The 26,106-nt window shown below is 39.5% G+C and overlaps 1 protein-coding gene across 1 annotated transcript in view; it reads left to right on the top strand.

Annotated features, from left to right (window-relative positions):
* Positions 1-26,106, top strand: part of LOC140952474 (stalled ribosome sensor GCN1-like) — a 57,175-nt gene that overhangs the window by 3,562 nt on the left and 27,507 nt on the right. Inside the window, exons 5-35 of the mRNA XM_073401900.1 lie at positions 40-112; positions 1,162-1,369; positions 2,059-2,115; positions 2,999-3,076; positions 3,521-3,589; positions 4,785-4,893; positions 6,022-6,096; positions 6,186-6,314; positions 6,461-6,511; positions 6,885-6,986; positions 7,532-7,629; positions 8,245-8,320; positions 8,614-8,660; positions 10,616-10,721; positions 11,418-11,510; positions 11,741-11,816; positions 12,686-12,851; positions 13,634-13,835; positions 14,327-14,451; positions 15,090-15,268; positions 16,256-16,352; positions 17,607-17,732; positions 18,039-18,237; positions 18,912-19,267; positions 20,211-20,306; positions 20,664-20,935; positions 22,070-22,259; positions 23,121-23,246; positions 24,490-24,600; positions 25,307-25,447; positions 26,002-26,055. Of these exons, the coding sequence (XP_073258001.1) occupies positions 40-112; positions 1,162-1,369; positions 2,059-2,115; positions 2,999-3,076; positions 3,521-3,589; positions 4,785-4,893; positions 6,022-6,096; positions 6,186-6,314; positions 6,461-6,511; positions 6,885-6,986; positions 7,532-7,629; positions 8,245-8,320; positions 8,614-8,660; positions 10,616-10,721; positions 11,418-11,510; positions 11,741-11,816; positions 12,686-12,851; positions 13,634-13,835; positions 14,327-14,451; positions 15,090-15,268; positions 16,256-16,352; positions 17,607-17,732; positions 18,039-18,237; positions 18,912-19,267; positions 20,211-20,306; positions 20,664-20,935; positions 22,070-22,259; positions 23,121-23,246; positions 24,490-24,600; positions 25,307-25,447; positions 26,002-26,055 (3,887 nt within the window). The remainder of the gene's footprint in view (positions 1-39; positions 113-1,161; positions 1,370-2,058; positions 2,116-2,998; positions 3,077-3,520; positions 3,590-4,784; positions 4,894-6,021; positions 6,097-6,185; positions 6,315-6,460; positions 6,512-6,884; positions 6,987-7,531; positions 7,630-8,244; positions 8,321-8,613; positions 8,661-10,615; positions 10,722-11,417; positions 11,511-11,740; positions 11,817-12,685; positions 12,852-13,633; positions 13,836-14,326; positions 14,452-15,089; positions 15,269-16,255; positions 16,353-17,606; positions 17,733-18,038; positions 18,238-18,911; positions 19,268-20,210; positions 20,307-20,663; positions 20,936-22,069; positions 22,260-23,120; positions 23,247-24,489; positions 24,601-25,306; positions 25,448-26,001; positions 26,056-26,106) is intronic.

The raw sequence follows: 26,106 nt of genomic DNA, 5'->3' as shown, positions 1-26,106 counted from the left end.
TTCTTTGCACCCTGAATGTACTGTTTACTATTGAAACAGGTACAAGTGCTGTGAAGTATTTTTGCCTATCATTCTCTGATGTAGAAAAACAACTTACTTCTTCCCCACATAGGTAAGAATCTGTTATGATTGATTTTAACCTATACATGTGATTCAGTAACAGACTGCAGAAGTGATATTTTTATTGTACTAGCAATTGACCAATAATCATCTCATTGGGTGGTGATTTGTATTAGCCCCGACTCCAGCACCTAATTCTTAACAGGATGGGAACACGGAGAAATCCATATTACTAAATTATGATTTGTAAGAAAGCATAATCCCTGTGTTGAAGTCTCTCCTTTACCTCTCCTTACCTCTCCACCACATATTCATGACCGCTTTAATTTCATCCTTCCTTCGATCTCTACAACACCTTCCTCCTTCTCTCTTCAGGACACCCTCTGCCTCTTCTCTCATAACACATGCCCCTTTCCTCTCCATGATACCTTCCTCCTACCCTCTTTATGACAACTTCTCTCTTTCTTCTCCATGACACCTTGTCTTTCCCTCTCCATGATTCATTGTATGCTCACCATTTGCACAAACCACCTGGTTGAGAGTCTTGTCGATAAAGTTTGACCCTGTTGGAAAGGACCCACCACACTTTTTCAATTGGGATTTTCTCAAGTAAATGAAGGGCACCCCTTCTCTCCTTAAATCGTCTATACACCCTCCAACTTCACTGTCTTGATGACACCTGCCTCTTTTCTTTCTAATGACACCTTTCCCCTATCCCCTTCATGATTCCCCCTTACCTCTCCATATCACCTTTCCTTATTCTCACTCTGTGCTGGCCACTTTCCCCTCTCTTCTTTCTTTGTCACCCCCATGCCACCTTTCTCCTTTGCCCCTTCCAGTTCAACTGTTGGATAGCACTATCCACTAGATAATAATCTATCCAGTGGATAACGCAATTGTTTTCATAAATACTTGTCCACTGGATAGTGATCTATCCAGTGGATAACGCTATCCAACATTTGAACAACCGGGGCCTGAGGAATAATTCTACTTCTTACAATATCTTTTACAGTCCCTTGAGTTATTAAAAAAACTATAATAATTCTTATTTTCTCCTGGAATAAATTATTGTATTGACATTTTGTGTGGATTTACCTTCAGTTATGTGACCAGTGGATCAAACTTGGTACCTCTGTGCTGGTCTTGTGTGCTAGTTCGACATGTTTATAGCAACACCGACTTGTGTAATGATGCACAATGGAATAGGCTGGTTGCAGTACAGTGTCTGGTACTCCATGGCGTTCTGTCTGCTGGGACAGCTCCTGTCTGTGCATCTGCCAGGAAAAAGTTACACAAAGTTTGGAGGGAGGTATAGTTCACACTGTTGATTTGTGTCTATTGATATTTTATCAGCTCAGTGACCTGAAGAAAGGGTATGATGTATGATGCCTTCTCCATGGGCTTTCCAGTGAGTTAGTGGGGGTACAGACTTACCGTGGGTGGAGACAATTGAGAAGTGCGAGTGGGGAATGATGGGAACAAGTGCAGAGGCAAGTGGGGAGTAACCACTCCTTTTGCCCCCACTTTCATTAAATGTCCCCCAAAAAAGTGTTCACAAGTGACTGGGGACGAGGCCACTGGTGATAAATGGGTTCTAGCCTTGTTCTTGCATACCATCAAGCCATAAGAAAATGAGGAGATAGATATTTACGTAAGTAATTCTACGGTTAAATACATCAACCTGTGGAATACTGGCTTTGCAGGCCTTGTATTTGCTGCATCTTCATAGCATGGGTTAAAGAATAACTTGTTCTGGCTGCATGTGGAAGCAGCTTTGCTCGTACAGTAACACTGTTCCCACAATCTGCCTTCCTACCAAGCGATTTTCATCTAATGGGGTCAAGAGAAAATTGATTTAATTTGATGGCTTGATCTGAGTGTCATGATGGGTTTTCTTGTAGTTGCTAATAATTAATGGTTATTTTTGTTTCACACCTCCTGCTATGTTTTTGGTGTATAAAAGTGTCTTGGAATTTCTTTCCTTTTTCACAATTGCAGGTTCCAGGAATAACATCCAAGTATGCTGAAGCTATCAGCAATATGCCAGCTTCTCAGGTACAGAACTTCTGTGAATTCCCCACTCCAGAAACTAAAGGGAGATTGGGTATAAGCTTGCAGTGCAACGAGTTCTGGGATTGTTTGGATGGACAAGCGTTACTTATAATTGGTTATTGGTTGCCTTGAATACCATCGACCAATCATAAGTAACACTTGTCCACCCAAACAATCCCAGAAATCATTGCACTTAAAGCTTGTACCCATTCCCCTCGTATTTTCTGGAGTTGGGAATTGCCCTGCTATTATTCTGGCTGAATAGTTGCCTTAGTCTTTTTGTTTTCTCTTAACATGAATAAGTTGCCTTATCTTCATCTACAGTGTATGACAGCTTTCTCAGATTTCTAAGAATCCCCAGATATGTCAATGCAAGTCGATCCCTTGATCTTTCATGCAAATACCATATTGTGCAGATAAAAGTGGCTTTAGAAGTTTCAACTGATTTAATTTTAAAAAGAAAAATAATATAAATATTTGAATTAAAGTTAACTTACATGTACCTTCTTTCAATGTTGTATTCCTCATCTTTTATTCACATTTTAGCCCCATTTTTGTAGATCTCAGTGATTTATATGTAACATCCCCAGAGTTTAAGTTTTGATGCCATACAAACCTTCATGATCTTCAATCCCACTGCTGTAACACAACACCTCGTACATGTTTGTGAGCCCATACAATCCTTCCCTTGTAGGAGTTTGTAACACAACACCTCAAACTTGTTGTTACTGTATGTTTATATATAATCACCTATTGTATGCTAAATTGAGCTTGGGCTGCTTGTGAGGAGACCAACGCTCGACTGTGTCAAATAATTGGTGAACAGGTCAGTTGTGGGAGTACTGGATCAAGGATATTCAGTTTATAGCTTTTTCTTTATTTTCAGGAGCTGGGTTGTTTGACTGGATACCTCTTTAATTTTTGCACAAAAAATAAAGACAGTGAAACAATAAGTAAATTTAAGGTCAGTATAAAATAATGTTGATAGTACAATCAGTTAATATAATGTAATCTGTTTAATTTATTATTTTTTATTTGTGAGATAATATAATTATATATTTTTTTTGAATAAAGGAATAAATTAAAAAAGGAAAGAAAGAATGATTGTTCAAGGGAATTAATTGATGTATTTCCAGTAATGAATAATTATCTGAATTAATTAATAACTCTCAAACTGAATAATGATTTACTGACTGATTGAGTGAAAAGAAGAAAGAAAGAAAGAAATGAACTAGACATTAAATTAATTTATATTATTTGCTAATGAATAATCATTGTTGTTCATAAAAAAATTAGAAAGGTGAGAATCATGAAAAAATGCTTCTTGTTGAATTTTCTCTTCACATCATCTGTGATTATGATGATGATGAATATCTAATAGTGTTTGCTCCTTAACTTCAATTTACAGAAACCATTCCTTGACATGTATATTAAGGCTGTGATTAATAGCAAGACAAGACCTCCCAATCATGTTCTGGTGAGAGACATGTTATGAGAATAATATTTTAATAAATTAAGTGTTATGATTATGTGTATGAGCAGTGTGTCTAAATCTACAATGCAATACTGGCATTAGTGTGCAATGTGCAAAGAACAGTTGTACAGTCAACCTTTTATTATAGCTGTCAGTGGCCTTCTATTACAGCTGTAACTGACCACTGACTATTTATTTAGTGGGAGCAGTTATATTAGAATCCTTGGTCTCTGTTTTAGGAAGGTGTCCATGTTTTAAAGGTGTCTGTTAAGAAAGAGGTGATCATATTCAGTAACAGAGTAAAATGAACTGTTGCTAGCTGACTATGAGTTTGATATCAAAGCCTAAAAATCCCATCCCCATCAATGATACAGAATTAAAATATTAAAGGGGTTATGTCACTCTATTTGCTATTGTTTTAAATTGTCTTCACATCAGCTAAGTTCCAAAAAATATTTATGGTCCAGTTTTGTTATTTAACCCTTTAAGTCCAAATAGTGACCAACATCAATTTTCCTATAACGATAGACATAGATTGTCAAGAGATAAGGTTGTGAGAATTAATGAAATGATGACGTAAGAGAAAATGCTTTGATCTTTTATCAAATTCTCTCAACTCATTCTTTAAGGAAATATATAGAGATCAGTTTGGAGAATTTGTATGTGGATATAGGGACTTAACCCTCTAAATCCCGATAGTGACCAACATCAATTTTCTCCTAACAATATCCAGTAATTGTCAAGAGATACAGTTATGAGAATTAACAAATGATCACCAAAGAGAAAATGCCTTGATCTGTCATTAAATTCTCTCAACTGATTCTTAAAGGAAATGTATGGAGATCAGTTTGGAGAATTTGTATTTTGATATTGGGGCTTAAAGGGTTAAGAATTGAACCTGTTTCCTGTCTCCTGTTGCAACGGTTGGGAAGGGTGAACATGGATTGAAACTTGAAAAAATTGGGCCAATCTTTTCAAGTTTTAATGATACACCCACCATGTATACCTGCAAAAATCACCAAAAATTTAGTATTTTTTGTGCTTCCTGATGAAATTTGTTTCATACTGGTATTGTCTTCAATTCGTAACTCTACAGGCTGGAGTATTTTTTGTGTGGGTACATAACTGACCTAAAACAGCAATATCTGAGTGACATGGCACCTTTAATATTAATGATTATTTTGCATTCTGTTGCCAGGTACACTTTGGTCCTTTGCTTTGTCATGTGACACATGATGATTTTAGCAGCTTGATTTTGCCAGCTGTCCAGAAAGCTCTACTACGAAATCCTGAAGTAGTTTTAGAAAGTAAGAACAAGTGGTTTTAGAAAGTAAGAATGACTGCATAAACAGGAAAAGCATGTGGCCTGGCTGAGACATGGGAAGGCAGGTTGAGACATGGGAAGGCAGGTTGAGGCATGGGAAGGGGAGGGTGAAGCATGGGAAGGGGAGGGGGAGGCATGGGAAGGGAGGGTGAAGCATGGGAAGGGAGGGAAGGGGAGGGTGAGGCATGGGAAGGGAGATTGAAGCATGCAAAAGGAGGGTGAGGTATGGGGAGGGGAGGGTGAAGCATGAGAAGGGAGGTTGAGGCATGGGAAAGGGAGGGTGAGTTATGGGAAGGGAGGATGAGGCATAGAATGGCGGCTGATGCATGGAAAAAGGAAGGGGAGGGGGCAGGGGGGTGAACCACCTCCTCATTTTCCCCCCACTTCACCTAACAGACTTACATGAATAAAAGTGAAAGAGATGAAAGATAAGTGTTGTATTTAAGCTAACTGGAAAATCAGCAAACTGTGAAAACTAGAAATACTTCTGGAATGTGATTGTGTTGTAAGGAAAATGGGTAGTTTCTTGGTATTGTAGATGGGAATAATCACCAAATGACATAATACAAAAGATTGAAAGGACACCGAACAATACCCACACCAAAACACAAAAAAAAAACAATATAACCGTTTCCATAACACCAAGAAATACGTGGAAAATGCCAATCAGATGTGAGAAAACTAGACTGCATACAATGTTCAGCAGTAATAATAAGTTTGTGGCTTATGTACGAGTCATGATCTTTTTTATGATCCGATTACCCACAGCAGAAAAAAAAAATTCTGAAATACTTTACGTGTTCATGGTTTTCTGATCTTGATTACTATATGTGCCAACACCACATGAAGAGGAAACGAGCAATAAAGGAATTTGTCCTGTGTTTATAAAAAAAATTTTTTTTTTCGGGTCAAAAGGGAGCTGGAAATCTATTGAGATTGGTCTGGAGAATTTGTATACATGTGGGTTTGTAGGGCTTAAAGGGATAAAGCTGATTTTGTACAGGTTTGAAACTTTCAACTATTGAGACCGTGCGCTGGTAAAAATTAATGACTTCAATGGGTAATCGTAAGTGAATTTCACTCTTTGACTGTCATATGTTTTCCATTTTAGGTGTTGCTTATTTAATTTCCTCAGTATCTATTGATTTATCCAAGTATGCATTGGACATATGCAAAAACACCATTGGTAGGTTTACGTCATACTTTAGCAAGGCAGTTTAGCCATTCAGTTAGACAATAATTCTATTCAAAACATATTTGTTTGTTTAACTGAAGGCCAGTTACGTGCTAAAGAAGAACTGCACAGACAGGAAGCGACATTGATCTTAAAGAATCTTGCACATCAGTGCAGTGATCCAGGGGCCCTGGAAGAACTCATCAATTTTGTTTTCAATGTCCTCAACGGTGAGTGCATCAATTCATAATGAACAGTATTGCTTCTTTTCTATGTCTGCTACTCAAGTTTATTTTGATTTTGGTGTATTGGTTTTTGGTAATATTCTTATAGAATACTATGTCTTGATTTTTCCCTTTGTGTTTGTACTTGTTAGGCTCAGAGGGTAAACTGACCCAGTGGAATGATAGAGTTGCTGTACTTCAAGGTAAGTAGTTTAATGAAATCTAATCCTTGTAGTTTGCTGTACATTTTATGGCCATTTCACGCTCCCATGACTTAGTCTCACTCAATAATATAGAGTTTTGGGGATGACAGCATGTTGATTGATTAAACTAGAATCTTCAATTTTTTATTATATCCACCCTATTGATTGCACTTTCTAATCTCTTAAAATCTTCCTATGCTTCAAAATCAAAGTGGTGATTACACACAAAAAAGTGAGAGCTTGCTCCAAAAACCATATGCTTGCACTGCAGGCTAGTCTATTTTTCTTCTAGGCTCCTTGATCCATTCAAAGCATTCCTTAAGCCATTGAATGCAGGTTAAATTTTCAGTCCAATTTTGGTGCATTATTTCAGGTTTAAGAAGTTTGGAGCAGCACTCAGTCAGTGGAAGCTCTTCTGTTCAGAAACTTAGCCAACTAGTCGCAGAAAAGCTTGTGAAATATTTGGAACAGGAAGGTACAGTATAATTTACCCATATGTGAAATTACAAATTATTATTATATAATGATGGATGACATTGTACACTCTTCCCAAGACCGAGCCAGCTGGACATGCCTCACAGTTGACTGCTCTTCAGCCAATTGTTGGTGATGGTAATAATGATGATGATGATGATGAAAACAATGACGTTTATGATGATGATGGGTTTCTTTTAGTTCTCTTAAAATAGTGTAAACACAGGAACCATACCCTTTAAGTGTTTCAAAACCACATTTTTTTTGTATCGTTGCTGTGCGCAGAACATCTTTAAGATTCTGTTATGAAGAAGTCTCCAGGCTTAGACAAGGTGTCAGCAATCAGTTACAAGCCTTAAAAAGGGTGTCAAATTTCAATTTCCTTTCCCTCAATAATGTTAGGTTTTGAGAACCTTTGTGGGTAAAATAATGGGAAGAATCTCTTCTCTTATTCCTTCCTTTGTGTTTGACCAATGGTACTTCACTGTCATACAATATAATTTCATTGTCTATTGTTGAACATAGATTTTTGTATATTTTCTTCAGTTCATGAGGGAGCCCTTGTCCAAGGTTTGTCTGTGTTAAGTCAGTGGTGTGCACATTTCTCGGCCGAGGTTCCCAAGGTACTGGTTAATGCATTTAAGGTGAGACATGTCTTCCTCTTTTCTTTTGTCAGAACACTTTTACATTTCTGGGAAACTACCCACCTACCCATCCCCTAAGCCAAAATTAATACTTACATCTCACTTAGGGCAAAATGTTGTCTTAGGGAGGGGTAGGTGGGCAGTTTCCCAGGAATGTATAATGATCCCCTTTTTCTTTCATTTCTTTTTTTTTTTTCATCCTTTTTTTCATTCCTATATTTTCCATAATTTGTATTTTTATTATTATTATTATTATTATTTGTCATTAGTTCTTAATTTGATGAATTAGGTTTTTCATAATTAACTGCTCTGTGTCTGAAAGCAAAGATTTGGAAAAACGTTAAGTATTAAATGGTGATAATGTCATGAAGTTCTGCCATAGATGCAATGCTGTTGCTGAAACATGTTACATGTATTTAAAAGTGCTAGGTCAGTTGTGAGTTATTACACATGCACTTAGCTTAATTTTGAGTAAATTTTATTCATCTATTTTCTTCTATTTTTGACTTTTACTGCAATTAGTTTTTCAATAAAGTGTTTGTATTTGATCCTACGTCTATTTTTTCATATTAGGGTGTATTTTATGGATCTTAATTATTGCTTATACTTCCACAGAAAAGAATGACCAACAAGACTTCCACTACAGCAGTACGCACTGCTTACCTACACTGTATGGTTGACGCCTTTCAAGGTACTTTTTTTTTACGGTTGAAACTACCTTATTACTGACAAAATTTAAACAAAAACACTTTGCTAAAACAAACTTCCTAGTTTCTGTCACTCTTATTGATTTCATTTAATTATGAACAAGAACATTATAACCATCTTACTGAAGACATAACATTAACTTCACTAGGCTTTGTGAGAATAATGACATTTTTTCTCTGTAAGACCAAGAGAATTTAAAAAACATACATCAAACATGTGATTTTTCTGCAACTCAAAAATGCTGATCACATTAAAATAACTATTCCTACAATGTAGGTAACACACTTCTCCGAGCAATGGATATCCTACCCCAGCTGCTGCAGGTAAGAATGTGCAGTCACATAATGTTCACACTTTTTAAACACCCTGATATCCAGATTTAAATTCACCAAACAGATCACTATACATTTCTTTAAAGAGTTCATTGAGAGAATTTGACAAAAGATCAAAGCATTTTCTTTTGGTGATCATTTTATCAATTCTCATAACCTTTTCTCTTGATTATGTATTGATTTGGTTAGGAGAAAATTGATGCTGGTCACTCTCAAGAATTTAAGTCTTTAAAGGTGATGTAACATGAAATGATTCCCAATAACGATTTTTAGTGCAACACACTGAGATTAAAACATAGTTGTGACATTGTTTCGAATGGTTGCAACATCGTTCCAATGTTGCTACGCTGTGTTGTGCTCAAAATCATCGTTGCAAATCATCTTGTGTAACATCCCCTTAACCCATTCGCTCCTGGAGATTTTGCCGAGAAACGCGTTTTGAAGCTAGTCGAGTGGTTTTCTGGTCACTGTCGTGCTATAAAGGGCTAAAACTTACCACAAACCGGTTTGCAGGTCGTACACTTGGCAGCCTTCTGATCCAGATGCAAAACATCAGCTTGCGAAGTTCGGGCATGCGCAGAAAGCAACATTTCGAGATAGTTTTGGGGTTTAAAAGTGACACAGCAGTCTTGACTTTTACTCCTCCCTTCTTTTTTCGCTTTTCTTGCCTCATTTTTTTTCTCTTGCTGGGCATTTAGTAGGCTTCATTTTGGTGGGAAGAGTTTTTAGGAAAGCTTTTAGGATCTTAGGATTAGGTGAAAGGAAAGGTAGGTGGGCAATGGAACAAGATTTTCATGGAGATTTTCAGGTCAATGTCACGTAGTTTTTTGCTTCTTTTTCCGGTGTCCTTGACTGAATTGTGCTCATTCTGGTATGGTTTGAAAGATCTCTTCACTCTACACAAGTTAGCGAAGAAAGTTGTCCTTGACCGTTAAAACTGACGATGGTAAAAGGGTAGAAAGGACCTGGATCCGCACGGGCGGTTACGGGCGGTTCAGGGGCGAATGGGTTAATCAAAAAACCTAAAAATGGGCTTTTACCAACTTTTTCATCTGATTTTACATGAAATAGACAGATTTGGTTGTTTTATGCTGAAAAGTGGATTTTTTTCAAAAAGCTTGGTACTTTGCTTAACCCATTCGCTCCTGGAGATTTTGCCGAAAAACGCGTTTTGAAGCTAGTCGAGTGGTTTTCTGGTCACTGTCGTGCTATAAAGGGCTAAAACTTACCACAAACCGGTTTACAGGTCGTACACTTGGCGGCCGTCTGATCCAGATGCAAAACATCAGCTTGCGAAGTTCGGGCATGCGCAGAAAGCAACATAAGTTAGCGAAGAAAGTTGTCCTTGACCGTTAAAACTGATGACGTCACGAAGGGTAGAAAGGACCTGGATCCGCACAGGCGGTTACGGGCGGTTCAGGGGCGAATGGGTTAAAAAGGGTCAAACATCACCGATTTTGTTAAACAAATAAAAACACACAGGCAAAATATGGATTGGGTTTTCCTGACGTGACAAATCATAACAAGCTTTACTTTGACTATTGTGCACATTTAAAACCTTGATGTGAATAGCATAGTTCAAAAGGGAAGAAAAATCTAAGGACTAAAAGTTTGGAATTCTTTACCAAATGATATTACTCACAAGTTTCCAAATGTTCTGTTTTAAAAGAAGACTATAGAACTTTTTTCCCTTTCAGTGACGAGGTGTTTCTTGTATAAGCTTACTGGTTTCTGAAGGCACTTCACCATTTCTACTGTCTTGCTAAATTTCCTGTGAAAAGTCCTAATTTTTTTGTAAATATTATATTTCTTTCTTGTGTGGGGAAATAAATGAGTATTGTGCACCCTTGGTTTAATAAAGCTCCTACTCCCTTTTTCGCTTTTAAAAAAACTGCTGTACTGGTTGCTTTGTGACCGATCTTGAGGTATTTATATGATCTTTTTAGACTATTGAGAAAGCTAGCAGCCAGCCAAATCAGGCTTCAATTGTAACAGAGGGACTGGTAGCAGCTTCCATTCTTGTCAGATTATCATTAGCAGATGTGCAAGCAGGTAAAGTGATGGCCTGAAAATAGGAACATTGGTTAAAGGCAATGTAGCAAGCTTTTAGAACTTCATAGAACACAAAAATATCTGCTTTCTACGTGTAGTAAAAATATTATTGTGCACTTAAGGGACAGACTTATTTACCGGTACATGTACTTACTTCTGGCTGATGCCTACAAGACAACGCGAAGAAAACTGACCCCATGAGGCTTAAACTCTTGTACATCTTGTAAGATCTCTAGCATCCTCGAGCCCAGTATTTCTCAGCAGTGTGTTCATCTAGTTCTTTTTGCCCTCTCATGAGTGCGCTGGAGAGCTCTTATCCAATGTCCTGAAGGTGCAATTTTTCTGTTTTGAATGGTAGTGAAAATATACACTATAAAAATACATGAAACTATTTACTATTAAAACTGTATACCCCTGGTGATGATTATCCAGTGTCAGTATTTGCATTTAAAGCATCACTTAGAATAGACAACACAAGGATAATTATAATGTTAAAATGTTATTATTATTTTTGTTAAGACGCAGTTATTTGCGGTAAGTCTCACAGCATTATCTGGCGCAGAATTACAGAAAATATTTAATATACATGAATTTAACTGTTTTTGCTGAATAGATCCATTTTTAATGGTTTTCATACATTGACAATCCAAATCCATTTTATCTGAGTAAACTCAGTACTATACGTTTTTCTTTTAGAATCCAAACTTGGCTCATTTTGGACAACATTTCTTGATGCAAAGAAGCAGCTGTTTGTTTCTGAGAAGTTATTGAACTCTGCAACTGATGAAGGTACCTCTTTTCATCGTATTTTGATATCGTTCCTCTTCAAAGCACTGCAATTTCAGCTAATAATTGTTATTAATGACTCTTTTTTTCTGGAAAGGTCACCCTTGGTCACCTTAGGTCACGTCATCCTTGGTCACCTTTGGTCCTTATTGTTGTCAGTCATTAGGTTATGTGAATAAAAGAACTGGTCACCAAACACAATTTAAAAAATTATTTAACTATGTTTTCAACAGCGTTACTGACCATGGTTTCCATCATTGAGAAGCTTATCATCAGCCACGGACAAAGACTTAACAAGTCGAACAGCCAGTAAGATTTATTGGATAATTATATATTTCTGGGAAACTGCCCACCTACCCCTCCCCTAAGCCAACATTAACACATACTTCTCACTTGGGGCAAAATGTTGGCTTAGGGGAGGGGTAGGTGGGCAGCTTCCCAGAAACATACAATTCATCTATGAACTAGTCAGGCCTGATTTCTGCCACCCGGGAGGAGCACTACCCTGGGTACCAGAGGTTTTTTCTCGAGGAGCCTCATCGGCAGACATGCCGTCGGCCAAAGGCCGAAGACACGAGCGCTGAAGACGCGAGAAAAAGACTTAACCAAAACCAGAAACCGCACATGAAAAGCCTCTGGCACCCAGGGTAGAGGAGCACGGGCACATTTCCCAAACAGCAGCTGGTAATCAAGCCTATAAACTAGTGTAATCAAGGAATAGTTAACCCAGTTTTGATCAGCTTTTATCTCTCCTCTAAGTATCCTTAAATGATTAGCTGGTAAGAGAAATTTCGAGAGCAGACATCTTGAATAGAAGTGTTGGTGACACTTATTGACATTTGAGTGACTTTTTCAAAAATTAGCTTCTCTTCAACCTTGATGCTGACTTGTGACTCCAAACCTCAAAGATGTCACAAGACTTCTGGGTTCAAACCGTGTGCACCGAAAAATAGCAAATGACGCTTACCATAAGTTTCAGTACAAATGGAAGATGTTTTGAATTAAGAAAATATTTATCCTTACCTGTGGCGGATCCCGGGGAGGACCAAACTGTGGCCCGAAGGGAAGGCCCGCCCCCCCCCCCCCTTGTCTCAGGGTCTAGATGACCGTGCCCTCCCCCCTTATCTGCAGGTCTGGATCCACCACTGCTTACCTTGTTCTTACTTTGTTCATTTTAGGCCATGGTACAGAGCTTTGCTGTTTCTTCTGACCCATTCTAGTTGGAAAGTCAGGCAAAATTCACAGTCGTGTGTCCAGCGCCTGTTCAACAGCGTAGGAGAAAGTGCTGTTGAGCTTCAGTCTTCATTACTGACAGAATTTTCTAAGCTTCTTTCTACACAGAAGGTGAGCAAGGGTTGAATCTTCTTGCATTTCTCACTTCCAGATAACGGTAATTATGGTCTTTCAACATGGATTTTTTGAACTTTTTGTTCATTTAAAGGGCTACAACGTTTGCCCAGCATTTGTTCAACAGAGCTTGAATTGATGTTGAAGCAATGTAGGGTAACTGTTTAAATCAATTTGAATTTGTTTCCAGCAACACAGTTCATAGTTAACGAAGTGGAATGGTTGTGAAACCTGACAGATTGCTTTGTTTTTTTTTTTCTTTTTTTTAGACTTGACCACGCATAGTGTAAATAGTATTCCTATCACTTTTAACTTAATAACCAATAGAGACATCGCATTAATTCCGTCAATCACAATTTGTGAACCAAAACAAAGGATTGTTCACGGTCAGGGAGCTTCCATCATACATGTAAACCTCAGCACTGTTGTCTTCATCTTTGATTTTTACCGGCTTTTATAACCAGTTTCCTCTACTAACAACAATTTGCACAGTTTTAGTGAAGATTTCATGTCTTTTCAACAAGTTCTGTAATGTTAGGGATATTTTGAAACTTTTATGAAGTTTGGCTCAATAAATATTCAATAAGTTAAATGGCGAAACAAGTTTTCAAAACTTGTCTTAAGGAAGTACATTAATATTTTTCATCACTACAAGCACTGCTATGCCTTCTTTGGACATGGTCTTCATTGTCACAATTGCAAAACATTTGACTACCAACTATAATAATCATTATTGTTAGCTTTTCAAGTGTTTAAAATAATTGTTTTATGTCCGTCAGCCTTCTGCCCAAGACAGTTCCGTTCCTCTAGTAAATGGAGATACGCCACAGGGCAACCCAACTGAAGTCAGCCACAGGATCCTTACATCAGCTCTCCAATGTTTGATCCATGCTCTTGTGAAGAGCAACCCAGACCTTCCTGCCGACACGAGAGACAAGATAGCACTGCAGGTCCTCTTGGATGCACACCATCCTCTCATATGTAAGCGTAACTGATGCTGCTTTTAGCCTATGTTATTTAACATTCTGTAATATACCCTAGTATGTTTCCTTCCGTCTTCAGAAACGTCTGAGTATTCAACAATGATGATGTTTCGAAATGGAGTGTGAAGAACCAGACATATCTTAACGTGTTGTTTCTGGTCACTTTGCAAAGCGCTTTTTAGATTTTATATGGAGGGGGGGGTGGTGGGAGTAGTTCATGCCCCCCCCCCCCCCCCATACAAACGTCTGAGTGTACAATTTCCGACTGTGTGGAACACTATTTCTTCTCGCTTTTAACTCGTGTCCTCTAGACTTGGTAAGTTTCTTAATTTTAAGGCGCTGTCTATAGCAATGTCAATGAACATTCACTTACTGGTCTTTATCAAAACTTGAAAAAAAAAACGTGGACGGGTTTACACTTTAATGTGGTACCGTATATTTTTTGCACGTTTGTTTAAGACTTTGATCTTTTACTTCTTTTGCTTTTAGTTACCTGTAAAGAGAATTTATGGATCAGGATTATGTACAGTATGGATGTTGAAGTAGGCAGCTTTGTTGATCGTCATGTGGACACCATTATTGACATGATTGTGTCTGACAGCAACTCAAAAGAGGTAGGGGTTGTAGGTTAACCACTACCAACAACGGAAAACTCATTAACCGATCTGGTAGGCTTTATCTATGCCAGACATTTAATGGAAACTTTCAAGGCTTATTAGAAATAATTATACAAATTACTATTTTTGTGGAGTTAACGAAGTGTCTTCATTCGTTCAGCAGAGCTATGCATGGCAATCCTGCTTTTTAAAACGAAAGCTGATTACATTACTTGCGGCTGCCAGGCCGCCATCTTGAAATCCATTTAAAGAATTAAGGGAGGAGGACCGACCACCCTTCTTCTTCCTCTATTTAAAACCTATAATTCTCTCCCTTGGAAAAATTTTTGACTCGCCAACTCTCTGACAGTTTGCCAAAGAATAAAAACAATTTTCACTATCGGAACAATACGCTACAGAAATAATTAAATTATTACAGCATCATTAAGCAGTATTTTGATGAGTCTGGTTTCCTCTTAGTTGCTGTTCGGTTTTATTGTAAATGGCCATCGTCTAGTACAAAAACGGCAAATAAGACAGACGTAGTTATCGTGTGATGACTGGTTAACGTGTTCAGTTAAGAGCGTCGTTCAGACAATAATAGTTTCAACACCCCAAGAAATACTAAAAGCTTCACACGGAGATTTGTCATTTAGTCTTCTCAGAATGTTCTCAAAACCATGGCAAAACTTGCTCCGGAAGTTATTTTACCCAGAGTTGTGAAGCACAGCATAGTATGCTTAAGCAAACCAGCCTACTACACAGTAACAATGGAGGAGTTTGCTATCATGAACACACCAGAGGGTGAGATCTACAACACAAGTCTGCTTCAAAGGTTGGTTTATGAGCTAGTCTAAGGTGGCGTAAGAGACGAAAATCCTTAAATAAGAATGATCGAGACCAGGTTTTATGAGCCCGCGAGACTTAGCACCCCACCCAAACCCTTGTTTTCACTAAAACCGCTGGACGCCGACCTGGTTGAGGTCATTGTTATCTAAGATCTTCCGTGAAAGACTGGGTTGGTGTTGTGTGGAATTGCATTGTGGGGCTATTTTCGGGCGCTATTAGCTATTACGAGGTTGCGCAGGGAACTGGGTAAAATTCGTTTAACCAAAACTATCCCATAGTGCAATTTGACACAAAATCGACCCAGTCTCTTGCGCAACTCCAAATAACCTGTAATTCATCATCTATCTATTGGAGATCTTTTGGTTCTAAGACCATGTACCCTTAAAGACGCTCATTTAAGTTTAAGCTCCACGTATACGGCAAACGGCAAACGCCAGACTCAAGTTGAGAATTTCTCAAAATAGAAAATGAGCAGATAAAAACAGCTCAGACACTTCTTATGGATAAAAAAATTGCATGAAACTACTAATTTATTTGGATAAATAGTGAACAGTAGGCGACAAGCAAAGGGTTAACTTGGTCACATGGTACAAATTCGCGTTTGCCGTTCGACGTAAACGTGATGCTTAACCTCTCTAGTATTGCAAAAAAGGGTTTGTCTCGCTTCTTTGAGCGGTATTCATGATTTCCTTCCTTCCTTCCTTCCTTCCTTCCTTCCTTCCTTCCTTCCTTCCTTCCTTCCTTCCTTCCTTCCTTCCTTCCTTCCTTCCTTCCTTCCTTCCTTCCTTCCTTCCTTCCTTCCTTCCTTCCTTCCTTCCTTCCTTCCTTCCTTCCTTCCTTCCTTCCTTCCTTCCTTCCTTCCTTACTTACTTACTTACTTACTTACTTACTTACTTACTTACTTACTTACTTACTTACTTACTTACTTACTTACTTAATAGTATACATGGGTATTTTTGTTCTGTTTTGCTAGCGCTAAGGTAGCAGAGGCGGGAAAGCGACAAAACTTGAAAAAAGAGTCCAAAGCTTATTCTTATGAAGACCAAATCTGGGAAATGGAAGTCCGTGAGGTAACGTTGTCACCAGACTTCTACGCGACTAGATATCCAATGAATGGACTGTGTTACAATTCCTCATTTCAGAATCTCCACGGAGAATGGGTATGAGCTTTGGTTGCAGTGAGTTATGGGATCGTTTGGGTGGACAAGCGTTAGTTATGATTGGCCAATGGCATTTACGGTGACCATTAACCAATCATAAGTATCGCTTGTTTTACACAATCGATCCCAGAACTCACTGCGCTAAAGGCTCGTACCCATTCCCATTATAGACTACCTTGCGCTCTGATGTCACCAATAAGTACTCTGCAAGCACGATTGCTCTTTCCCTTTTTCAGCCGCAGGCTTCACGCGGATGGGATCTACAATCGGCGACAAAATTGTCGAGACATTGAACTCAAATATCGTAACTTCAGAGAACAAAAGAATCCACACTCCTCCTCCCCTCCATTCAAAGTTGGGGTGTTTGCTGTTTTCTATAGGTCCCTCGAACAGTAGCATAACATTCCATGGAGGAGATGGAGGAGAAAAAGCTTTATTTTCCCCTTTTGAAGTCAATAAAACGTCAGAAATGCCCCTTTAGGACGAAGTGTTTCAACTAATTTTGTCGCCGATTGTAGTTTTAGGCTTGGCGCGGTAAACATAATAATTTATGAATGGACGCTAGTTACTAGCTTAAGGACCGTCTTTGTCTAATTGTAACAAACGGAATAATCTTCCCAATAAACCAACTGGAGAGGGGCTAGTGCGCAACGATATACCCTATCACATGTATCAATCTCTGTGTTTTTTGCCCATCGAAGTTTACCCATCTTCTCAGGAAATTTTACCATTTTTCTTGTTTAAAAGAAAGGGTACATGCGAGCAAAAGTATGTCCAGTTTTTAAAGAGAATACGATCTTGAATATCGTCACAGCTTCTACGATGTGGCAACAATACAACCAAGTAAATTATACCTGTTTTGCAGCTTGTCTTGGAAATTTGCTTGTGTTGCAAAGGCTTTACCTCAGATTGAAACCAACCCTGTTTTGATGCGCCGTTAGTTTTGTCTTCGAACTGGCGAGCGAAGGCAAGCGCGAAGCAAGTAAAGAGCGCCAGACACGCGCAACGGGGAAAGGCGCAGACGCACTTGTCTCGCACTCCACGCCCGCTTCGTGCCTCGTTCGCCCGAAAAAAAGGGGGGGAAAGCGCCTGCTCTGCAGGCGATGTTTATTATGAATATAAAATTATTGAAAACTGATTTGTATGAGGGTGTTTTTTTTTCAGTCACTGAAAAAGAAGAAGAAAGCTGAGGGGAAGTTAACAGAAAAGGAAGAAATGAGTCAAAAGGAAAAAGAAATCTTTGAAGCTCAGTTAATGAAGGAAGCAGAAATCAGAGACAGACTAAAAGAGGCAAGTTCTTCACGTTTTATTTCCTTTTTGTTAATTTTTTTAAGGAGCCAAGTCACACGGATATTGCTGTTTTAGGGAGAGACCATTATTTTTTTGACGGCGGCCGGGGGGGGGGGGGGGGGGTTGGTGGTTGGAAAATTTTCACATTCAAATATTTTTTTAAATGCGGTTCCTGCTGCTTCCACATGCAAACATTTGGGGTAGGAGAGTGTAAAAGCAACTCACGGGGTGGGGGACGGAGATGGTTGAAATGTTGATAACAAGAGAATGTAGATAATTCTGTTCATGGTATGATTCCTTTCACAGCTACACACTGAAGTTGTCCAAGTAGGATTATTGCTGGAGGTAGCAATAACTTCAAACCCTAAATCCATGCGTCAGTATATTCCTACTCTCCTCCCCACCCTATTACCCTTACTGCAGTCCCCCCTGACGGCCAGTGTGGTCACGGCTGTGATTTTGAAGCTTGGGAAAAGTGCTTTGGATGATGAGCAAAAATACCTTGGTGAGTACAGTTTTATGTTGTGACTCAATTTTATCCTTGGTTTAAGTTTTCGTTTTCTTTGTTGTCGGGGTATGGTAGTGTATGATAACGACTTAGAGACAAAGGACAATCAAAACTGAACCAAGGATAAAATTGAATCACATCATATACATCGTCTACTATTCTAATTTGATTTGTAATTATTCAGTTTTTTATGTGCCCTGGGCCTAGTTGTATTAAACAACTTAAGTTAATTTACGTTCCGGTTAAATGCAAGCCAACGGCCAAGCCGCGAGGGGCGTCTTTTTTTGCGCGCCAGTCCTGTGTTTCCCCAATTGGAGAGCTTACTCGAAGGCTATAAAAAAATTGAATGTTTGGGATTTCTTTGGATATTATTGTAAGATTTGCAACAAGACTATTTCCCAAACGTTCTGCTTTCTTGTTTTCAGCTGAACTTGTTGGATATGTAACGTTAAGGCTTCTTAAACCCATGTAAAAATCCTGCCTGGTGTGAAGAGAGCCTGTCATCAGCCACCAAAAGAGTTCTCTGCATACTTCACACCTACCCCTCCCCAAACCCAACATCAATACTGGCTTCCCACTTAGAGCAAATGTTGGGTTAGGGGGAGGGGTAGGTGGGTAGATCCCCCTTAAATTTATACTGATCCCATTTGCTTTCCTGTCTTTCTCATCAGCTGAACTTGTTGGATATGTCACATTAAGACTTCTTAAACCCATGTGCAGCATCAATCGTGCCTGGTGTGAAGAGAATCTCTCATCAGCCACCAAACGAGTTCTGTCCATACTTCACACTCGCACTGTACCCAATCCAGCTCTAGGCTCAGCCTCCACAGCCTCATCTACTGAGCTTCTTACTGCTCCAGGGTTTGCTTTCTGCTTTCCTCTGCTTAGATGCTTGTTAAGAGAAGGCGGTAAAGCTGTAGACGGAGATGAAGATCTGAGATACCAAGCTCTGCAGGTTGTTGCTGAGCACTGTAAACTCCGAGCCTGTGATGATGAAGATGAAGAGGACGAGGAAAAACAAGATGAGGTAAATGAACTTTTCCCAGTGACGTCAAACGTCCTTGTTACTAAGGCAACAGGGTCCGCCATGCATTGCGTGACACTGTGTAAGAATCAGTTGTGCAAGTCGCCAAAAGAGCATGTTTTAGCTCTGTTCTGTTGTAGCCAACAGTGAACGTTGCTGCTTAGGTTCCTTCCCTATTTCAGCGTTTTCTTGGCTTTGAAGATTTTTCAATCCCTTTACCGAATGTTTTCCTTGTGACTAGTGCTGTCTCTGTTGACGAGTGTTGTTCCTGTGACGAATGTTGTTTCTGTAACGAGAGTCGTCTCTTTATTTTGTTTTTATCGAGTACCCGATGCCCTGTTTTGTTTTCCTTTCTTATAACGAGTGCCTCCTGTACTCCTTTAAAGTTTGCAATAATGTTTTCTGAAAAGAGTTAACGTTATCGATTGGATAGGGGGTGGGCGTTGATTTGTGGAAGTACCATATGCCTTGCTGTCCTGCTACAACCATTGGATAGCGTTTTTATATGTAAAATTAAGTCCTAAAATAGCGAATTGGCCTGTCCTATCTTTTTGAGATGAACCAGTGCAATAATAATAATTTATAATAATAATTTAATTCTTATATTGCGCGCTTTCCATGAAATGATCAAGCGCGCATTACATGATTTCTATCTATAAAAACTTAATGAAGGGTATGTAACTACTAATTATTTAAAATATACTATGATAAAATTAAAATATACAACATATGTTAAAATACTAGTAATTGTCGTGATAAAAATTAAAAAGTGCAGAAAAAAGTTGCCTATAAGGACTGTTGAGAAAATTCTTTTAAGTGGAGAATTCTGAAGTAAGTCCTTGGATTAAGAAACAGTTTCATATTCACCGGTTTATGTAGAAATACAAAACTATTGGTCTGTCAAGCTTCTTGTGGCTGTACATGATAATTTTTTGTTCTTTTTCAGAGTGATCCAGCTTTGTTGCCAAGGAAAGAAATGTTTTCTCTGTTTGCAGAAGTTATTTCCACCAGTCCAGATACTATCAAAGGCTCAAGGTTACAGGTAGATATATTCATTTATTTTAAACATGAACGAGTTTCAGGATTATTATCAAAGGTCAAAGCTGTGGCAAAAAAAATACAAGTAGCAACACAAAGACAAAAAAACAAAAACAAAAACAAAACAACAAATAAATAACAGACTGGTTCCAAATGTGTACAATATTTAAAGCCTTATTTATTCAAGTGTTTCGTACAGCAGTTAGCAGTTTTCTGACTAGTATTTTTCGCCAATTCAGCTTAACTCAACCTTCCAATTGTCCCTAAACATTCACTAGCACTCATTTTTATTCATCCACTCATTTTTTCCTTCTATTTTTTACCTGACTTAAGGTTTTTCCTTATTTCTTTCTTCCTTCAGCAACTTGCATCTCTTAGCTTGGTAGAGCTATGCAAGGCGGCCAGTGGCGAAGATGGTTGTACCACAGTATCACCAGCCGAGATCTCCGTCCTCTTACATTCCTTGGAGTCTCCCGCAGCTTCACTGAGATTCGCCACCTTGCAAGGCCTTCTGGTCCTAACAGATATCCTATCTGCTGGGGATCATGAGACTTCACAGACCGCCCAACTAGTAAGACGTCTGTGGGTTGCAAAATTTGACGTGGATGACGAAAACGCCAAGCTGGGAGAGAAGTAAGAAAAAAGGGGTTTTAAACTTCAATTAATTTTATCTTAAAAGTTAATTTGTTTTTATACTCCCGCTAAATCGTCTAACACTCACTCCCTCCTATTCCAATGACCATCCCTCTCTTTTCGGAGGAAAAAAACATTGACGGTCATCTCTCTTTTGAAGCCCCTTTCCTGCCATCTCTTACGTCAAAACCAAATAAATAGCAGACTCGATTGATTGACTGATTGCTTTTCTGATTTTCCGTAAATGACATCATAAACGCCCGGGAGCGGGGGCGTTTGATAGATAGGAGGCGTTGAAAAGAGAGAGGCGTTTTTTCTCATAACTGTAACAAGCTCAACAAAACTAATATGCCTTCGAATGAATCGAATGATTTTGCGTCGTTTTGATACTTCCTAGTATTTTGGAGTAATTCTCATAGGTGGCGTCTATTAGACAGGGAGCGTTTATTAGAGAGGGACGTCTAATACAATCTTAACAGCGTAGAGGGGGCGTTTATCAGATAAGAGGCGTTTATTTGGAAGTGGGCGTCTATTAGGTCGTTTACGGTAATTATTTATTAGAATTATCGTAATCACGAATATGGAATATTCCACCTCAGTTCTTGTCGTATCAATCAAATCTCCGTTCCTAACAGTCACTGACGTGGTCTAAACAGACCCTAACACGAACATATAGTCCACAAAGTGGCGTGTATGTTGGGGAAGGGGAAATTTGTGGCCCCGTCACACAAATAACGTGCTAGCAAGCTCTCCAAGTATGGCGAGCGAGGTGAGCATCGAAAGAACATGCGAACGAGCGGCGAAGCTGCGAGGGGCGGAGGGCCTCGCACTCGCTTCTATTTTCGCGTGAGGCTCTCGCGTGAATTCTCGCGATTCCCCCACATGGAGAGTTTGCTTGCAGGCTATCACACAAACTTCTCTCTACTTTTGCAGAGCTATATGTCCCCTCGCGTCTGACATATAACTTTCAAACTTGGCAAGCTTACTAATTTTTAAGGCCCGTTTTCCAGCATTGTTGATGGTTTTTCGCTGACTGGTCCCCATCAAAACCTGAAAACAACTTTGGAAGGGTTTACTAGAAATTAGGTTTTTGAACTTGACATTGTTAATCGACTAACTCTGACCCTATTTCAGGCTGTGGACGGAGGTGGGTTTCAGTGTTCCAGAACCACTGTGTAGTGCACTTTTGGAGGATGTTGTACATGACTTTGAAGTTATCAGAAAAGCCGCTGCCCCAGCACTCGCTGCCGCAGTCACTGAACACCCGGATATAGCTCCATCCATTCTGCAACAGCTTGTGGATCTCTATGACGTCAAACTTAAGGTGAATAGTAATTTTTATTTCGGGGGAGGGGGAGGGGGAGGAGAAATGACTTAATACGTTGGCTACAAAGAGACATAATGTTTTCCCCTCTCCTCCCCTACTTTGCAGCTGACCAGTCACTTGGGGCAAAACTCCCTCTAGCATCGCGCTGAAGAGAAAAGGAAAGGAAAATTATTGTTAGAAATGTTCAGTAAATTTGTTTTTGGGACCTACTATGTTGCTTCCTCTCCAGCAAAGAGTCTTTGTGTCATGTGACTAACTAGTTGCAGAGGGTTCATTCACATTGGATCAGGGCGGGGCCAGGGCAGTTGGGGTCGGGGTGTGGTGTAAACATGTAAACCTGACTATAAGATATGTTTGCTTTCGTTACCCGTGGAGAATTTGAGGTTGTGAAGTTGAAGTGGAATAGGTGTTATTAAGTGAATACGAATCGTATTGTCGCTGAGGTATATTATCCGTCTTAGAGAGAGTTGAATGTATTTGTATGACAACTTGATTGCTGGCGACAAGAGGAGCCCGCAATCCTAATCTCTAGGTTGTTATTACACATGCGTCGCTTGTATGTAGCTAGCATTCGTTTAGACTTCCACTAAGAATGAATGGAATGCCCAAAACGCAATTTGATCTCGCGCGTTTCGACCTTTTACGCCTTGCAATCTGAAAACGCGTCTTTTGGCCATCTGTCAAAAACTTACCCAAATCACAGCGTTGAAGCATAAGCGTTGGGACCGCCGATCGTTGTCGCCCGCACTCGGTAATCTTTGGTTATTTCTAGTTTTAATTTTTAATTTTTATTGTTTGTTCCCGTGAGAAAGTCTTAGTATCTTTGAAAGGAAAATAAAGTTTCAAATTTGTCTGCAGATTCCTCCACCCGTCTTTGACAACCTAGGCCGAGTTGTTCCCAATGACACCGTGGACCTATCAGACGCGAGGTGTGGAATTGCACTGGCACTAGGCGAGCTGTCACCTAAGCTCTCCGAGGAAGAGGTGAGTGATTGGAAATAATACCGAAGCAAACTCTCAAAATTATTAGTATTTAATACCGTAAACTGCTGCTTATAAGCTCGCCTATTTATAAGCCTCCCCCCAGTTATAGGCACGTTTTTAAGCCTAATAAAAAGCTAGTAAATGCCCCCCCTTACAAAAAAAAAACAACAACAACAACAACAACACTGATAAAGCTTCTCTCGAAGTGTTTTTTTCCTCTATTCCGGTTATAAGCCTCCGTCGGATATTAGTGTATAAGCCTTCCTAAAACCCCGTACGAAGTTGTATAAGCCCAGGGCTTTTAGGCGGCGGTTTACGGTTTGTGTTGTAATTTCTGTCCAAAAGATGTGGAGGTCCGCAGGGTTTTTCGCGGGTTTTTCTTAACAAATTTGATTACTCAAGTTAGTGGCCATTTTGAAGTGCGATAGGGAAAGGTGAAAAACAAAGGTAAAGCAAACATATTTTACGTCGATAACTCGTGACAGTAATAATAACTGATAAACTTGAGGTCGACGGTGCGCTCATCGCCCCCACCCCCCATCTCCATCAATGCACCGTTTTAACGGTATCTAAAGCTAGTCAAAGCTACACAGAAAGGACAGAAAGGAGAGAAGTTAAAACAAGGATGTGGTGTCACCGGTGATCGAACTAGGGACCTCGTGCACCAAAGGCTGCCCACTAAGGAATTGTGGCACCCTTGCTCCTAAACTGGGCTAGAGTTGTGTCTCATTGCCCTATGGGACTGTTTTGGGGAAGAAATTTTACCCAGTTTCCGGCGCAACTTTGTAGCAGCCAATAAAAGAAGCGATAGTGTCCCAGAACAGTCCCGTAGTGTAGTTCGGAACAACACAGACCCAGTCTCACGCTCGGCTTAAAAACAGCCAATAACAACAATATCGTAGACAGAGGTGTTGGATTTTATGCTAACCTTGGGGCAGGGGATGGGGGAATTGGGAGTGCCAAAAAGCGGAAGACGTTCCCTTATCCCTCTTCTCCGTCCTTTCGAAAGACTACCCCACAAGCTAATTGTATACATGCGTATATCTCTTTCTTCCTTTTGCGATATGTCTTGGTCAAGAAAATGAGTCAGTTAGAGAAGACTGAAAATCGATTAGCCACCTTAAAGATGTCTTTACTTAAAAGTTTTCAGGGAAATTTTAACGCTGATTGAGTTAACAAAAGAGCTCAATGTACCGCTGTATCATGCGTATGCTACAAGTAAATTTTCTCTTCTCTTGTTTAGGTTCCACCATTGTTTGTATTTTTCGTGCCGACGGGTCTTGGAGATCGTGATCTAGAAGTCAGGAAACACATGTTAAATGCTGCTCTAAAGGCCGTCAATGATCACGGCAAGGTTGGTAAAATATTGTCAGTTAAAAGCCTCCAGTGTTTATTGAATAATAGACTAACATTTGGCTATACTGTACTCGTATTAACATCGGATAAGACCTCTGGACCCCAGGTAGGTGAGGTAACCCGCTTTGGTAGGGTTACCCGCCTGTCCATATAATCTCTCATTTTTATTTGATCACGTTTACATGATAGGTGGGGTGACCCGCCACATGTTACCTCACCTATCTGGGGTCTCCCACCTCCATGTAAACAGGCCCTTACAATGGCTAAATGCAGAGGTTAGATGAGGAATATTAAAGACCGTTATTTCAGGAATTTTTCGATATAGCATGTATTATTGTATCGTAAAATCGCGATATCTTTTTGAAATATCGATATCTGTATCTTGGAAAGAAATATCGCGGTTCGTGGATGGATCGGTGTATGGCTGCAGCCTTACTCAAGTAAGGATACAGGAAACCAGTAATGAGGAAAGTCGAGTGTATCTTGCGAAAACTTCTGATGGTTCGCTATTGAGTTGTGGTGTGGGTATTGTTTAGTGTCTTGTCAATCTTTTGTATTACGTCATTTGGTGATTAAACCCACCCGCAACACATAACAAACTACGGAAAGTCTGAGGATGGTCGACACGTTCCTTGAGAGTGTCTTACTGGAGATTTTGAAAGTCCTTGGATGGAGAATCAATTAATTCTCAAATTCTCTTGCAGGCAAACATATCACTTCTCTTACCAGTATTCGAGCAGTTCTTGGACATGGCACCAGACACTTCTGCGCATGACACGATCCGTCAATCAGTTATCATTTTAATGGGTTGTTTAGCGCGACATTTGGACAAAGATGACCCGAAAGTAAGTTCTTTATTTGCTTCATCAGGTACGTCTGATTCCTAAGGTTTAGCTTTAATTGGCGTTCAATATACACAACAGCGGCTGACCCATCCCCAGTCAATATTGCGTACTCCACGTGCCATCCAAATAGAGAGGACTGGGAACGAGTCAGCATCAGGGGTACAGTGGTGCAAGGGTAATATGGAGTGCCAGCATTGTGTTATCCTTTCACTTTCAGAATCCTTGTTTTCCTTAAGGACTCTTAAATTCTCAGGCTAATCACCTTCCGAGTTATTTGCCATAACACACAAATGGTTTATACGGTTGTGTTTGGATAAAAGGCTATGGAGCGATGATCAAATGAAACCTCTTTAGCTATTCTTTTGCATAGTACCGTTCGTTTTTCTGTTTGAAATGAAATGAAATGAAATTTGAGACTTTTTTCTCATTTAAATGTTTTTTGCCTTTCTTGAGAGAAAGGAGTTGACTAGTTCAAGAGGGGCATCTTGTCAACCCTGCCACCATTTGGTGGCATCTGAGGTAATATGTTTTTTCCTTTAAAACCTATATTACAGGTCAGGCCGATTGTTGGAAAACTCTTGAATGCACTATCGACACCTTCACAACAGGTAAGTCCATTTATCACTTTAGAAACGAGAAGACAACCGGAGCGGAAATAC

The sequence above is a fragment of the Porites lutea genome, chromosome 11 (assembly GCF_958299795.1).
Source record: "Porites lutea chromosome 11, jaPorLute2.1, whole genome shotgun sequence".
Lineage (NCBI taxonomy): Eukaryota > Metazoa > Cnidaria > Anthozoa > Scleractinia > Poritidae > Porites > Porites lutea.
The sequence above is the reverse complement of the archived record's forward strand: the minus strand, read 5'-3'. Positions and strand labels throughout refer to the sequence as shown.